Consider the following 17,825-nt stretch of genomic DNA (forward strand, 5'->3'; position numbering starts at 1 on the left):
CCACAACATCTATGTAGACAAGCTGGTTAAGATAGAACAGATGGACCACAAGATGGATGTAGAAAACCTGAACATAATGCCAGGCTCAAAGGGTGTTGGCTAATGGTTCGAAGGCAAGGTAGCAGCTGCTGCTGAGTGGATTTCCTCAGCAGCCAATCCAGGGTGAGATTCTATTCATTATCTTTAGGAGTGATCTGGAAGACACGAGTGAGTGATGCTCCCAGATTTGCATATAGCACCAAACTAGGAGAAGATAGACATATGCTGGAGGGAAGAGCCATCATACAGACTCTGATAGGCTGAAATATTGCATGAACAAGAACTAAATGAGCTTTGGACAAAAATACAGTCTTGCATCTGGGATGGAATAATCCCAGCACCAGTGCAGTCTGGGGTCTGACTCTAACCAGCTTTTCTTTTTTCAGCTCTGCTGAGAAGGACATTGGGATTCGAGTAGGAGCAAGTCAAATGAATCAGCAAAGCATCTTGGCAGTAGCAAAAGAAAGTAAAAGAAAAAAGAAAGTAGCAAAAGTAGCAAAAGGGCTGCATCAGCAAGAATTTGCCCAGCAGAGCAAAGGATTTAATTATGTCACTTTACTCAGCACTTTTAAAGCCATGCTTGGAATACTGTGTCCAGTTTTGGTCCTCCCAGTTCAAGAGACACCGGGAAACCGGAAAGAGTTCAGAAGAGGGCCAGCATGATGATCAGAGGATTAGAGAACCTGACATTGGAAAAATGCTTTGTTTTATTTTGCCTGAGTAAAAAGAAGCATCTAATCACTGCCTTCTAATACTTAAGAGATAGTTACAGAAGAGATGAAGACATTGCCTTCCAAAGGATCTGTAATGACAGGACAAGAGCCAGCAGACACAAAGTGTGTTAGGGGAAATTCTAGCTGGATATAAGAAAATAAATTAATTATCATTAGAATAGACAGCCCAAAGAAGTAGTTGAATTGTCCTTGCTGGACGTACCGAAATCTCAGCTCAACAGGGCTGGGACAGGGTAGAACTGCCCAAGCTAAGGCCTGGCTTTATACACAAATTTTACCCAGATGATCACTAAAAGTCCTTTCCAACCTAGAATTTTCTGTGATTCTAGGAAAACAAATTCTTGCTATCCTTTACTTTCTATTTTTTAGTTTAGTAAAAAGCGAAACAAAATAGGAAAAAAGAAAGGAAAAAAAAAAAAAAGAAAAAAAAAAGAAAGGATTTTTCAGCTTTTAGATCTGTTTTAAAAATGAGCAGAATTGAAATGACAGCAGTGATGTTAGTACAGACTGAAAAGAGGAAATGCAAGCTAACATGTCTCTCAGACATTAAGTCTCCCAATACAGTTTACAAGATTAATAATCATCTCGTTGTCTTTGTGCCCTTACAAATGAAGTTAAACAGGCAGTTAGCATTTACGTATTATAATAAGGTTTCAAATGGTTATAAAGCTTCTTTCAAAAGCCTTAAGGAATATTACTACTAATTAAGTCTTTCCCCTGTATAATAAAAATTAAAGACCTGATTAATATAACATTTGTTTCTCCTTTATGTTCCATGAATGAGCGAACAGAGACTTCTGTTTATTGTTTTGCTAATAAAAATAGGGTATAAACACTGGAGTTTATTTTAACGAGAAACTCAGGATGTTTAAGTAACTATACATTTATTAATAATGAGTATGATTAATATGTAGTATTATTTTCAAAGGAAGACTATGGTATGTCCTGCAAAAGCTAGTTTCAAGACAATTAGCTATTTTTTCATTCATGTGTGGCTGTAATAGTGCTAGAAACATAGTGTAAATTTTAAATTATTTAAATACTAAGTTATGCAAAAACCCCAACAAAATCATATTCAGAAGTGCAAAATATAATCTGAAAAGGAGTACTTACATGCTTTAGTGTTAAAACAAATCAATCAACCCTTAAACTATTGCCATTCATATTGCAAAGAGAAGCTATTCTTCAACAATTCCCAATTCTTCCTTAAGAAATAGTATTTTAGGTGTATGGTGACAACAGCTATCAACACTTTTCACTTGCAGACAGATGAGCTTATTCTGACTGTGCCTCAAGTTGCACCAGGGGAAGTTAAAAATGAACATTAGGAAGAATTCCTTCACAGAAAGAGCAGTCAAGCATTGGCAAGGCTGCCCAGGGAAGTGGTTGAGTCACCACCCCTGGAGTTTTTTCAAAGATGTGCAAATATGTTGCTTAGGGACATGGTTTAGTGCTAGGTTAAGAGTTGGACTTGATCTTATAGGTCTTTTCCAACCTAAATGATTCTGTGATTCATACTGTGGGACATAGAGCTTTGCTCCAAAACCCAAGCAACTATTCAAGAGTGACAAAGAACATAGAAAATCTTAGGCTGGAAGGGACCCGAAAGATCATCTGGTCCAACCCTTCAGGGCAAAGTGAGCCTAGATGAGATTATTTAACACCCTCTCCTGTCACATCTTGAAATCATACAGTGATGGGGACTCCACCACATTTCTGGGAGGTTGTTCCAGTGTTTACTTGATCTCACTGTGGAAAATTTCTTTCCTATACCAAGATGAAACCCATTCCACTGCACCTTGCAACTCTTGCCCCTTGTCATCTCCAGGTGGCTCCTTGTGAGGGGAGAACCTCCCTCCTCTCTGTAGTCAGGATTTAAGTACTGGCAAACTGTGATGAGGTCCCTCTGAGCCTTCTCTGATGAGAAAATATGTAATTCCTTTCGACTTTCATTATAGGGCAGGTTCTCCAGCCCTTTTGTAATTTTTGTGACCTTCCTTTGGACCAATTCTCACTCTGCCTGTCTTTTGTGAATTGTGTGGATCAGAACTGGACACAGTTCTCCAGGTGTGATCTGGCACAAGCTGAATACAGGGAAGATCTCTTATTTCTGCTAGCAATGCCACTGCTGAGTCAGCCCAAGATCCAGTTTGCCTGAAGGTCCCTTTCAGCAAGGCTGCTCCTAGCCTGTAGTGGGCTCCTTGATTATTCCAGCCCAGGCGCAGAACTCTGCACTCATCTTTGTTAAACTTCACACTGGTTTTGCTACCTCACTCTTCTAGCTTGTCCAGGTGTTTCTGTAAATTAGTTTTGCTTTCTGATGTGTTCATCAGACCACTCCGTGTGGTGTCACCAGCAAACCTGGTGAGGGTGCTTTCAATCACATCGTCAAGATCAGTTGTGAGAATGAACAGCATGAGGCCTCCTATCCCCAGGAGTTCCTAATTCAGACAGGCTGCCAGCCTGACTAGAAACCATTGATCACCATCCTCTGAGTGGGGCCTGTGGGCCAGTTTTCTACTCATCTCACATACCACCTATCCACTTTGTGTCTCGCCAATTTGGCCAGGGAGAAGGCTGTGGGAAACTGTTCAATGCTTGCTGAAGTTCAGATAAAGAACATCCACTGATCTTCTTAGACCAGATGGAAGTGTTACCTTGATGTAGGATGTGATCAGGCTAGTTAGCCATCATTTACTTTTGGTGCAGGCTATTCCCAGCTGCCTGCTTTTTTTTGGCTTGTAATATTCCCTAGGAAGACTTTTCCATTTCTTTTCCAGGGACTGAAGTAAGATTAAAGGGCCTGTAGTTCCCTGGGTCCTCTTCTGGGCCCCTCTTGTAGATGGGGGGGTATTACATTCGTTTTCTTCCGGACTTCAGGGATGTCCCTTGACCTGCATCACTTTTCAAATGTTATAGATAGGGGTCTTGTGGCAATGTCAGCCACTTCTCTTAACAGCCAGAAGTGGACTGAGCCCTTCCAAGAGACCAAACCCCAGCCTCACCACAGCTAGCTTATCCTGCGATCTGGGGTCCAGTTATGCTGGTAAGGCAGAGGCAAAGAACCTCCGCTGAATTGAGAACCGATGCTTTATTGGCATTATTAGTAACTTGCCCCTTTAGGAATGACCTCTGTATGTCTTCCCTGTGCTGAAGAAGCATTTTATGTCATTCTTGTTATCTTTGGCCAATTTCAGTTCTAGTTGATCCTGAGTTCAACTCTGCCTGTCCTGGCAAAGTTCTTGTAGCCCTTGATGGCTATTTGATCACCTTCCCTTGGCCAGTATGCTTCTTTCTACCTTTTAACATTTTAACAAAAGCTCATAGTTAGGCCAGACTTCTTCCTGAACCAGAAGTTCAGCCCTCAAGCTTATTAGAACAGGCTCAGCACCACAGTAATATGGATCACTTACTAACAATTTTTTTTTTAATCAAGGCTACTCCTTACCCTAACACCTTCATTGTGTTTACTATCAAAGAACCCATAGCTACACTAAGTAATATCATCCACGTACATGAAACAAATATAAATAAAAACCCCAAAATAGCTAAATAAACAGCCAAATAAAAAAACCCTGGATGTTAAGAACATGTAATTATGACTCGGAATTTCAAGTTACCTGCAACTGTGTTATACCAGTGCAGAGGTTCTTATTGCTTCTGCAGAAACAGTAATGCAGGTGTTCAGCTGACAGTTATAAGAGATTGAAATTGTAAGAAACCGTATCAAATTCAGTTTTCCTTAAAAATGGCCCTCCCCACTTCTAAGTCAATCTCTAACTAGTCCAGTGCCCAAACATATGAAAAAAATCTTACCCTAAATTTATATTTTGTACTACGCCTCAAATTCTTCACCGTGTAGGTAAGATCATCACCATCATATTTTGGCTTGAAACCATATCCCTGCAGAATGAAATAGGATTATTTGAAACATTATCTTTGCAGACCAGAGGATCTAACACACTTAATAAAAATAAATTACTGTCTCAAACTGTAATTATTATGCTTCTCTGACAAAGTAATAACTGCACCTTCATTGTCTAAACACAATTTTTTTTTTTTAGAGGTGTGAATTCATTACCCTTTTTCCAATCTGGAGAGGGGAAAAGATCAGTAAGAAAGACATATACAGTATCACTGGAAATTTTACCTAATATTTTGAAAGGGAAGAACAGTACTGATTTTAAAACAAATGTTAGTCTGAAATGATGTCTAGAGGGACTACACTTTACGATGCAATTGCTTTGATCCAGCTCTCATAGGCATAACTTGCATACACAAGTTCACAAAGTTATAAGCCGTTTACAAGCCTTTGCAGAAATGGGGCTTGATAACACTAAGCACAATTAAAAGAAGAAATCTAGTTGGCTTGGTCACAGCAATGACAAGTCTTTAGCTAAATTTCAGAAAATACAATTTCTTGTAGAATATTCTAGCAAATATAATCATTGCTACACTAATACAATAATGTATCAAACATATTGAGAATAAGTATTCTAAACTTACTGAGTTCTCATCCTCCATCTCTAATATATATGAGATTCCTTCATCTGATGGTGTTCCTGAGGGTTTTGTCCACTGAAGGGATAACCAAGTAACTCCAGCATTAATCAGCAAAGGACTTGCTGGTGTGGTTGGGGCAGTGCCTGAGGTATGATACAGGACTTCTTCACTAAAATCACTGTTTAAAACAGACAATATGTAAACTAACTAGACACAATAATTAATAGCTAAACCCAAAATTCTTACTAAACATAGCTACGACAGTTTCTTGGAGTTATGCACAATGGGAAATTGCAAGCTGTTACATGCAAACAACTTCACTTGCCCACGAGTCTGTCAGTAACAAAATATCTGAACAAGGTTAACATTCATAATTGAAAGATTCCTTTGTATTATATAATTACCATGTTTTGCTATTCTCGGTATTCTAAAAACTTGGTATTCTAAAACACTAAAGCTTTATTTACAATAATATATTAATATCACAGTGTCCTTCCTTTTCAAAGTGAAAACATGAAGGCATAAAAAACATTTATGGCAAGACCTCAAAACAAACTTTACTTATGTGTTCTGAGCTTACTTTGAAGTACTGGTTTCTGTAGAGATTCAAAAAATAATAGAATAGTCTCATTCAATGGTGAGCTACTATAGGAGTTAGGATAAAATGAAAGTCTTACTGCAGAAAAAGAAGTAGAGTGTACACCAGTGGAGCTCCTAACACAACTGGTAACCTTATCTGATTTATATTAGACACACTTTGTGGTGAAAATACAAACAAATTACATAAAAAGAACTTTGAAACAGAGGGATGCAAAAGTTAGTGAACAGGTACTATGCTTGCACAGACAGTCTGACATGCATCCAGCTAGACTAAAAAGCACCCCCTGCTCTCAGCTGGCTTTGCTGCTTTACATCAGATCTGAAGAATCACAAACCTAAAGCTAGTCTAGTTTTTTTAACCATATGAAACTAATGTCAAAGATGTAATTTTAATCTAATAGCTAAGGATTACCTAAGTGAGCATCAGGAAGCCCTGAAAATTAAATCCTCTGTATAGCTTAAATGAAGATACCAGTTAATATCTTAGGTGTTTTGAACCTGACTTGCCTGAAGAATCTCAATAAGAAAATAACTCAATTTCACTTTCTCTCTTACTCAACCTATATTATAGCGATGCACATGTTATAAATTTTAGTCTGCATTGAGGTATTTTTGGCACTTAAAGGAAAAAATCTTACAGGCAACACATTATCAAGAGTGTTGATGGCACAAAAACCAGACATATTGCCTGTGAGGACTGTCAAAGAGATGTGAAGCAAGAAGGGAAAAAGTAAAAAAAACCAAGAGAATTTTACTAACAATTTTTTAGTAAATTTTAGTTAATTTTTTAGTAAAATTTTCCAAATTTGTGGGAATAGTTATTTTTTTCTTGTAAGAAGTCACAAGCAAGAAAATTTCTAGAATGGAGATTAAGTGATACCTACAATATATTTATTAAAAAAAGATTAGCATTTTACAGGCAACCTGAAGAAAACATGTAGAGAGGTTAGATACAAGTAGTATGTCTAGCTCTTTTCAAAACAAACTATTGAAGGAGTCACCTTAAAAGTAGAGAGAAGGTAAAAAACCCCACATCTTAAAAAGATTTAATCTCTAAACTTGCTTGAACCACTCCAAAATACACTGAAATAAATGAAGAGTTCCAGCCATAGCCATATCCGAATGACTATTAAACAATTCCCTCAGAAGTACGGTATTATTTTTGCAAATAGATTTTATTTTTTCAGTTTTCTTTAACCACTGTTTCATGTAGATTAGAATTAAATTTAAAAATTAGGAACTCAGAGATAAAATATCTGTTTTTGTTGGTAAAATTACTTAGACAAAATTCTGTCTCCAGATGCCTAATGTTCTCAACATTCTTCATACGGGATAAACAGGCACTCTACACTAATAAATATTATTTCAAGAGACTTCTTAATTAAATAATACCATAAAGACAATAAAGCGCATCTTCGCAAGGCTATGAAATATTGATTTAAAAATCTATTCAGTGTGATTAGTTTAAGAAGGGTACTTAACTGATCAGTGTCTTCAAAGCTTACACTGGAGGAATTTGTAATATGTGCAGCTATTCCTAGAGGGGTACATTTACACTCAGATGTAAAAAGGGAACAGGAAGAGATCTCAGGCACTGCACCCTGCTTAACTGCCAGCTCCCTCCTTGTCTTTATTTTTAACAGTTCCAACTGAATCTCATCAAGACAAAGTCCAGGAGCAACTCAAGAGAATAATTAATCCCAGGAACATCATCCAGAAGGCAGTAATGTAATAAAGACTATTGGAGCACACCAAAAGTCATTCTAGTCCACTACCATGTCCTCTGACAGCAGCACAAAGCAGGTGCTTAAGGAAAGACATAGGAACAGGCATTTTATGCAATGCATTCCCAGAGTACTCTCCAAAGCCTCCCAACACATGCCTCAGATCTCCTGAGCCAGCTGTATTTTTCACATACTTAGTGAAATGGTCTGCAGAAGATTCCTTCTGCCCAGCAGGAATTATGACCCTGGGTCTGGCTCCCTACTCTTTACATTGTTCTTCAACACTGGCCAAGCAGGAACTGTTTCTTCAAGCACCTCCTTCTGCCAGATAAAGGACACGCAACACACCCCCTCTACTTCATACTATAAACCCACCACTTTAGTGTGCTGCAACACAATGTTCATAATATTTGAATTAAAAACACAAACACAAAAAGCAATTTTATGCTGATGGTGAGGGAAACCTCAAGGTCCAAGTACTACTAGGTAGCGCTGACACCAGGAGTCTGCTGTCGAGGAGATGAGCTCTGGTAGTGTGAGTGTTAGCCAGGTGCATCTGCTCTGCCTGATGACCAAGAAGCCTGCTCAAGAACTAATGCACCCAGTAATGCAAGCTTAACTTCACAAAACATTTTTTTTCCCAAGTTCTTACTTATATTCTCCATTGAAGTCACATGTCACTCATTCAAAAATTCAAAACAAAGTTTGGTGCTCTATAACGCCTGAAACTAGTAATTAAAAGCAAGAATCACATGTCCTAAGCATTTATAATAAGCTCTAGAACTTCCAAAGAATTCATTGATATATTAATGTCATATTCTGCCTATTTCCCAGGGTAACAGGAGACTAACAGACACCTCAGATGAAGGGACAATATCCCAGCACACAGGCTATCTGCAAAAAGAATGATCCAGTCACATACTGTGAGCTAACTAAGCAGTTGGACTAGATGATCACTGCAGGTACTTTCCAACTGAAATATTCTATATTCCATTTCAGACCATTTGGACAAAAGACCTTTTTCTTTAAATGCCACCATATGTTTTTCCTAAAGTAGCACACACATGCATGCATATGCATTCCATATTTATGATTGTGATAGTATTTACCTCATTCCCATGTCATTTTTGGCTGCTAGCCTAAAGGTGTACCCCATTGCTGGTGATAGTTTAGTGATCCTGTACTGCTTCTGTTGACCGTAATAACACTGGCAAAACTCTCCATTTCCTTTTCCCTAAAAAGTAATAAGTTAATCATATTAGTCACCTTATTACATATGCATTCATCAATTAAAGTACACACAAACATGAAGTAAAATCCTTTCCTGAAATTAAATACAACTCAAGAATCTCCATATGGTGAGGCAGTAGCATATGAAACTTTGTATTCAACTAGCAGCTTTTTTCATTCCTTTCCATTTCCCAGTTCCTTGGGGCTGAAAGAATAAAAGCCATAAAGACCCTGCAGCTCTGCCATGTCAGATAGCTGTCCAGGTAGAGACTGCAAGATTGTTGCGGGACTATAGTTGATCCACCCACTTGTTAAAAAAGACTGTTACAGGAATATGACCCTTCGGTGTCAGCTCTTGAATACAGTATTGGACAACAAGTGAAAAAGCCACTAATAAGAGTGGCAGAATCATGCAATTAAGATCCTTTTATTTTACATCCCCCTAGAAAAAAACCTGAGCAGTAACTGTATTTTAATAATTGCTTCAGGAATAACGTATTTGTCACATGCCTCTAAGCAGAAATCTCAATTTTCACATAACCTGACGTGCATAGTCACGTACAGCTACTTAAAGAAATAGAAGACTAAAAATACAATAGAATAACTTGCTTACTTCATCCCATTCTAAAAGGTAACTGTGGATTTTGGAACCATTATCACAAGATGCCTGTAACAGGAAAACAAGAAAATTAGAATTCTAACTGGATACAAGACCACTTAAAACCGTGAGAAGAACAGTGGAAGACAATTAATGCCCCCCTTAGACAAATGTTTCACTTGCCAAGACAGTCCTAGTTCAGCTGCCATACAATGAATGCTTGTTTCATGTTTATGGGTTTTTTTCTAATTTAGTCCTTGAAATGCATTGGGTATTGAACTCAGTAATTTTACCTTGAAAGACTCCTTGCTTTTTTGTGAATTCTTCTCTTTTTACTCAAGCCCACATTTAACCCAGTAAATCTATTTCCAGTCAAGGAACTGTGACTGAAAGGAGTAGGTGTTACAAAGTAGGTTTGACAAAAATTTTCAGTTTCAATGAACTGACATTAATGATAAATCCACAACAATTCTGAAGAGTTTAAAATATTTATTTTAAATGCTGTGAAGCAATCCTTACCTTCCACTGAAGAGTAAGAGAATTTTTGGTCCGATTAGTTATCCTGGGCAGATTTGGAGTATCAGGTTCACAACTCGCTGTGGTAAAACTCTCTGCTTCTGAAGGGCTCCCCTTTACACAGTTGCATTCTACTTGGACTCTAAAGTGGGAGAGAGTCAATAACATTTTGCTTCCAAGTCTGTATAGTTTCCAAAGAAAACTGAGCATTTAGAATTAAGTTGCTGCCTTGCTGCTTCGTTATTAAAATATCACTGTTATAAATAAATAACTGGGGGAAACATCTCAGTCAAGAGAAGCAATAAGGAAGAAAAGAGTCCTTTACTTCGGATGTACATCATTACCATCAGTTGGCTTTAGTCTCACAATTATATTTGAAATATGTCTGTTATTAGCTGTACTTTGGTTGGAAAATAATGGTAGCATTTTGCAGGCTCATTATCTGTTGTAGAGATACAAACTTATATTATGAATAATTCTTCTGCAAGTGCTTTCGTCAGATGAGCACAACAAAGCTGTTGATGTATTTTCAGAGTATCCTCTGCACTCAAATAAGTGTCCTGCTGAGTGCGTTCACCTTGTCCTTTTCTTTAGAAAGGCTAGGAATTAGCTCTCTACATACTTCAAAAGAGTGAATGTTGCTTCTGCCTCAAGGAGAAATGTCTTGTTTTTTAAAAGGCTTGTCTCCAAAAGGAATTACATGATAATGACCTGGCCTCCCCCTGCTCCCTAAGCTGTGCAGCTATGCCTTGCCTCTTTGGGTCGATGGCACACTACTTTCTTCTGATTCATCTGCTCCTTTGAAAAAAAAAAACAAAACCCAAACCCAAAACTCTCCAAAAAACCAGTGACTAAAGTCGAACACAAAATTGTTTGTGCTTGCATACAGTTGCAAATATGTAGCATGCCAGTTATTTTGGTGGTCGAGTTGTTCCAGTCTTTGTTGATTTTGTACTGTGTTCATACTGGCAGAATTCTGTTTAGGAAGAGCCTGGATGGCCAAGCCACTGATTCCCATGTATTGTCTACAACAATCAGAATTAAGCAAGAAAAAATATGAATGTAGCCTGATAGAAAAGGACGTAGACAGAAGAAAAAAAATCTTGGCACTGACCCTTATACTCCATGAATTTTCAACTTCAACCTTGTTGGATAAAATATATAAATGCTACTATAAATAGGAACAAAATCACACTTTCATATGAAAGAGCTCAGAGCCAACTTACATTCATCCTTCTCCTGACCTTGTGCTCCAGGCAATAGAGGGGCTCAAATTAAATGAGGGCTGTGATAAGAACAGACCAACTCCCTTTTGCTTTCAGTTTGACAACCAGGACAATACTCTGGAAAACAGCTCTGGGAGGTGTAGACCCCTTCACACCAAGGACTGGGAACCTAGCTCTCCCACCTGAGCAAATGTCAAAAAGGCTATTGTACAAGGCAAATCCTATCCTAAACCCAATGTGGAAGAAGGCAGAACATTGTTAACTGGGACCCATACTCTGACACACTTCTGTTCCCTTTGTTTCCTAACAGCTGCCTCTAAATTGCTTCCCTTGGTCAGTACACAAGGATCTTGGGGTTCTCCACAGAGTCAAGAGAGGCAGGACATTCAGTAATGTCTAAGAAGGTACTCTACACTTGCCATTACCTCCTGAAAAGGCACTTCTTTTAAGGAGGCCTTCATTTCTGACTTCACGATGTTATTTATTTGCAAACTGCTGTATTCACACTATTTTTTTTAAACCAAAGAATCACAGAGCAGTTTGGGTTGGAAAAGACCTTTAAAGGTCAACTTGTCCAAACTCCTCTGCAATAAACAGAAATCTTCAACTAGGTCAGGCTGCTTAGAGCCCCGCCCAACCTCTCCCTGAATGGTTTCCAGGGATGTGTCATCCACCACCTCTCTGGGCAAGCTGTTTCAGTGTTTCACCACCCTCAGTGCAAAAAATTTCTTCCATATAGCTAGTCTAAATCTACCCTCTCTTAGTCTGAAACCATTATCTCTTATCCTGTCACAACAGACCCTACTAAAATGTCTGTCTCGATCTTTCTTACAGGCCCCCTTTAAGTACTGGCTTTTCTCCAGGCTGAACAACTTTTGTGGCCCTCCTCTAGAGCTACTCTAACAGGTCACTACCCTTCTCATGCTGGGGATCCCAGAGCTGGACATAGCACTCCAGGTGTGGTCTCACCAGAGCAGAGCAGAAGGGCAGAACCACCTCCCTCCCCCACTGGCCACGTTGCTTTTGATGCTGCCCAGGACACAGTTGGCTTTTTGGGCTGCAAGTGCACATGGTCAGGTCATGCCCTGCCCTCCATACTCCAGGACCACCACATCCTTCTTGGCAGGGCTGCTCTCAAACCCTTCATCCTGCAGTCCGTGATGGTACCAGGGCTGCCCCAACCCAAGGGCACCACCTCGCACTTGGCCTTGTTAAACCTCCTGAGGTTCCCACAGCCTCACTGCTCAAGCTTGTCCAGGTCCCTCTAGATGGCATCTCATCCTTCAGGTGTGTCAACTGCACCACTCAGTGGTTGACACTGCAACTGCTTGGTCTTTTCTGCTGGAAGCTCACTGGATCCCACTGTCTATGTCACTGATGAAAACATTTGACTGGTATACAGTAACTGTGGGACACCACTTCTCACTAATCTCCATCTGGACACTGGACCATTGACCACTCCTCTGTGAATCTGACCATCCAACCAACTCCTCATCCACCAAGAAGGATACCATGGGGGACTATCTCAACGGTCTTACAGAAGTCCAGACAGCTCACATGTGTAGTCCCCTTGTTCACTGATACAAGCCACTTGTCATAGGTCACTTGGTTCATCAGGCAGGACTTGTCCTTGGTGAAACTGTGCTGGCTGTCCCAAATCACCTCCTTGTTCTTCATGTGCCTTAGCATAGCTTTTAGAAGGATCTGTTCCATGATCCTCCCAGGCAAAGAACTGAGGCTGACAGGTTGGGAGCTTCCAGAGTCTTTCTTCCTACCCTTTTCAAAAATGGGTGCAGTGTTTTCCTTTTTCCAGTCACACAGGACTTCACCTGGTTGCTATGACTTTTCAAATATGATGGGGGTGGTTTGGCAACTACATTAGCTAATTCCCTCAGGACTCTGGGATGAATCTCATCAGATGTAGACTTAAGTACAGGTTCCTCAGGTAGTCTCAAACCTGTTCTCTCACTGTGGGAGGGACTTTCCTCCCTCAGTCCCCATCCTGCTATCCATCCACTGGAAAGGTGTGAGAAGAGAGGTTGCCAGTCAAGACTAAGGCAAAAAGGTTGTTGAGTACATCAGGCTCTTCCTCATCCATAGTTACCAGTTTGCCAGTTGTGTTCCTTTGGGAGGATACACTTTCTCTGACCTTTTGCTTCCGGCTGACAAAGCTATAGAAGCCCTTAGCCTTTGCATCGCTTGCCAAGTTCAGCTCCAGATGACCCTCCAGTGTTTTAAAAAAGGAGGGAAGAACAACACCTAACACATCTTCCCGATCGTATGCTATTTCTCCTGACCTACTGAAGTAGTCAATTCTTCTAGAAGGGTAGAATTACAGTGAGCTGGGGGCACATTTTGTCACACACACGGGGTCAGGTTCACTGATCTACTGGAGCAAAGCCAAAGTAGCGTAATATGACCATCAGGTGGCCAAGCAGGGAGCATCTTCCAGGACAAGGTATTTTGCTGCTTGTAGAAAATTGAAAAGCGGCATCTGTGACTGCCTCCAAGGACAAAAAAAGGTCACTGTGCAGGCATAAAGAGCATGAATGTAGGATGAATGTGCACCAATCTTGTCTTATGTTGTCCAAAATGGACTGAGTGGTCAGCTAAGTCAAAAATGTTGATTTGTGACTCAAAAGAGGGTGAGAAGTGGTTAAGACCATCTCTGAAGACTTAGGCAAATACACAATGAAACTTTTAAAACATTCCCACTGAATTTAATGAAGAGAAAGTGAGATACTCACTTTGCATGGTAATCAGTTGCTGGCCTGAGATCATTTACAGTAACTTTATTTTCTTCTCCACTGGAAAGAGATACAAGTTTGTTTTAAAGACTGTTTCAGAATTCCATACATTTATAAAAAAAGACATGTATCATCTAACTCAACACATCTACTATGCAATGTATTAGCTAACAGTTCATCTTTTGCTAAATACAGCAACATGTAAATGCATTTATCTCTGAATTTTAGAGGCTTATTATGTGATTCCTGTTCTTTTCCCTGGTGGTTCTGGGCACTTTTTTTTTGCTGCTTTCTAAAGAGTGGCAATTATTTTCATCTTTACTTAGAAAGACAAGCTGCATGCATATGCATGTATGTTATTGCTCATATAAAAAACATTATACATCGGAATACTAGAGCCTACAGCAGCTCAGTCCAGTCTTGCAAAAACAATTACCTAAAACTGTACCTGACTGCACATACCTACTTGTTAGAGCCTAGGAAACAGAAAAGGCACCAAAATAACATCTATTAGTCTGCTTTTGCTGACATCACCTTATTTTAGCAAAGGTCATTTCTCTGTCTCTAGTTTCTCAGATAGGGATACTCAATTTGTAATTACATGAAACCCATGGAAGGTAAGATAAACTAGCTAGATACAAAGGTTTATAACTATTAGAGAACTCCACACCCTCAATTCTATATTTTACTATCATATTTATCCAAACTGCAAAAAATCTGACCGAAAACCACTGTGTTAGGAATGAAACAATTGAAGAGATTTGTTTGCTTTGCTGCTACTATGAGTTGTGTTCTGTGTGAATTTGCTTTTTTTTTTTTTCATATCATAAGACTCTTACCAAGATCAATTTTAGTGAAGGGAGGAAGAGCATGTTCTGACATAAAAAGTAATAAATACAATTTATTTTTCTCACTATTTGTATGTATCACTATTTGAGAGCTCATGGTGTGTAGTGCAGCTGGTTGAAATACAGCAAAAGTGGTATTAAAATGTATCTCCAACATGTAAGAACAAAGTCTTTACACTCCAGTTAATGGCAGAGACTTCAGTAATAAAAATGAAACTAATCCTACTGAAAAAAGGTAGCTAATTTCAAAACAGAAGTTACATAAATCTGCTAATTATTTAACTTTCTGGACAATAAGCAGGTTTTTCACGAAGTTTTAAGCCACATATTTCAATACAGCAGTGATTAAATAAAAATAGCCAACACTTACATGTACACAGTTTTGTACTTTCCATCTTTTCCAGTACTTGAAATCATCACTTCATAAGTATAAACCTCTGGTATGTCATTCTTGTCTGTGTCTTCTCCGGTATCACTGGATGGAGGGGACCACATCAGCAATACTGTTCTTGCCTGAATATCTGATACCTGTAGAAACACAAAGTTTTGAGTTCTCTGCCATTGAAATGCTATTGTATAAATGTTGCTTTTCCACAAAAGATCAAAGAAGAGAAAGGAAAATCATATACCATTAGCAAATCAGAGTATTTCTATTGATATGCTAGCAACTAACTAGTTCTTACAGGTCAAATCAGATTGGAAATTCAAGGAATGTCGTCAGAAAACTGCAATGCCAGGCAGGGGGATGAGGGCAGAGACGGCTGTCGGTACCGAACGCCACCCAGTGGGCTGCTGAAACATGGACCAGAGCGTTGGCCAGGCACAGGGACAGTGAAGAACATCCGGGGACATCAGGCACTTCATTAAACCGTGCTTCTGGCACCTTTTTCTAGGAACCCACTGGTACTATGACTTTTTTAACACCTTATTGTTTCTTATGAAACACAGAGAGATGAAGGCATGTTCACAAGGTCCATGTACATACACACAGACAATACCCTGAAGAATTTCTGTGGTGGTGTTTGCTTGAGCACCCCACCCATTGCATAAGAACAGTTGGTGTGACAGAAATAGGAGTATAACCAGTGTGTGTGACCTCCAGCTATCCAACAAGTGGCCCCAGCAGATGAATCATGCTAAAGGCAGTGACCCTCAGGTGGGTTAAATGGAAATGGAGAATCACAAGGGGACTCCTGAAACACAGAAGTCATCAGCTTTCAAAGTGCAGAGGTAGCATGAAAATTTGTTACAGGGGACAGGCAAGAGATGCTGGAGTGGAACAGAGCAGTGATCAAAACCCAGCCTGACAATGTGAGAAATTTCCAACTACCGCTGCCTCCATCCAGGCCTGATGGACGCTGTGAGTAGCTGCACCCCAGTTGGTGCAACAGCATTTTGGGATGCAGCAGGCATGGATTTGCAGCTCAGGCGAGTGCATGTGACCTGGTGGAGAGCTTTCTCAATGGCCTGTAGATTAGCAGATTGTAGGGAACAACAGACTCCAGGGAACAATGCAGTCACACACAAAGCTATGGAAGCAGCCACATCTTCCAAAGGAGATGCATGACTAGAGGCACCCACACTCCCTGAAGAGCGGGCGCTGCCTGAAACCCATATGTGCTACAAGGGGCTGAGGATGCTCGTGTTTTTGTAGGTAAGTGCACAGGTGCACGCAGGTGATAACAAATTTTTTAGGATTTGTTATAGAAGAATGCCTAGAAATTTGTGGCTGTTTGTAAGTATTGCACATCTGCTATTGTGGTTTATATGTTGCACCCACCTACTGTTTCCAATCATTTATAAGAGAACTCAAAACGCATTTCATTATATGAAATGACTAGTTTTACAATATGACCATAGTGTATGTCTATTTTGGGAATAACTGCTTTTGAAAATCTATTACCAGAGTATCAGAATCAAAAAGCTATCTTCACAACTGGTGCTCTCAAATTGCTATAATCTACTGAACTAAAAAACTGAATAGGTCAGCTTCAAGAAAGAAGCAGAGAGGACATGACTTATTGATAGCAAACAGAAAGGAAGAAAAATCACGCCATGTGAGCCTCAGTGTCTTGGAAATAATGTCACTAAACCGTTACGCACTAACAGGACTGTACATCATATCCTAAAAGCGATCAAATGTTGATAGGACTAAACACTGACGTTTCTATTTAAAATCTGGAAAGAAAAATTCCACTACTATCTTGGTGCAATCACAAACTAGACTAACACTATCTATGCAGTAAAATTCTAGCATTTCTGGAAGTCTCTGGAGTTGTGGCAAGCATCTGAAAAGGTTCCCTCCTGGACAACCTTTACCCCACCCTCCTGAGTTGCAGCAAGAGGCAGGAGATCCTGAGGGAAAGAAATGCAGGTTCTCCAAGAATCTACTGTACTTCAGGACTAGGAGATCCGTTTTAAGATGATCTGTTCTTAGGTTTGGCTACTTTAACAGTTGAATCTTCTTCCCTAGTGTCCCTCTTACTACTAGCTAAGCCTACTAGTCCTAGGCACCATGGAGTTGAACATTAGATACTCCCTTCCTTTTGCAGTTGTTTCTCATGCATTTGAAGACTCGTAGCATTTGAGTTTCCCCTCACCTATAAAATCTGATAATTCTCACTGTTCTCCTTATCTCCTACTGATTAATTTTCTTTAGTGCTTTGCCCAGAACACCCCATTCAACACTTTGCTAAAGCCAGACTGCCACCTGACAGATTACATTTCCTTCATACCTAGGATATTTTCAAACAAACATCTGTGGCATAAGGAAAAAGAAGTATTTTTGAAGAGCCAAGATTTAAGATCAGAAGAATCCACTACTGTTATGTGCTCTGAGACACTTGGCAGTGGCTTTTTCAAAAAGCTTGGCATTATTTATTACTTTGTATGCTTATGCACGCAGCTGCAATTGATTCTGGTTGCAACTCTAAGCACTATGTGCTTCTGCAAAGCAGAGTACAATACTCGAGTCAGGGTCTAGCACTGTTCAAACAAGAGGTGGGCATGTCTTCATTAGCAATCCAGCTTGCCAAAGTGAATCTCCTTGTTAAATATGTT

General features: G+C 39.6%; 1 protein-coding gene across 5 annotated transcripts in view; it reads right to left on the reverse strand.

Moving 5' to 3' along the window:
• FNDC3A (fibronectin type III domain containing 3A) overlaps positions 1–17,825 on the reverse strand; it is a 113,167-nt gene that overhangs the window by 18,912 nt on the left and 76,430 nt on the right. For all 5 annotated transcript variants that reach the window (XM_040054754.2, XM_040054752.2, XM_058419213.1 and 2 more), the window contains 7 exons: positions 15,136–15,293; positions 13,918–13,977; positions 9,948–10,086; positions 9,444–9,497; positions 8,710–8,834; positions 5,280–5,454; positions 4,590–4,676 (listed from right to left, as the gene is read on the reverse strand). In XM_040054754.2, the coding sequence (XP_039910688.1) occupies positions 4,590–4,676; positions 5,280–5,454; positions 8,710–8,834; positions 9,444–9,497; positions 9,948–10,086; positions 13,918–13,977; positions 15,136–15,293 (798 nt within the window). The remainder of the gene's footprint in view (positions 1–4,589; positions 4,677–5,279; positions 5,455–8,709; positions 8,835–9,443; positions 9,498–9,947; positions 10,087–13,917; positions 13,978–15,135; positions 15,294–17,825) is intronic.

Source organism: Hirundo rustica, chromosome 2 (genome assembly GCF_015227805.2).
Source record: "Hirundo rustica isolate bHirRus1 chromosome 2, bHirRus1.pri.v3, whole genome shotgun sequence".
NCBI classification, from domain to species: domain Eukaryota; kingdom Metazoa; phylum Chordata; class Aves; order Passeriformes; family Hirundinidae; genus Hirundo; species Hirundo rustica.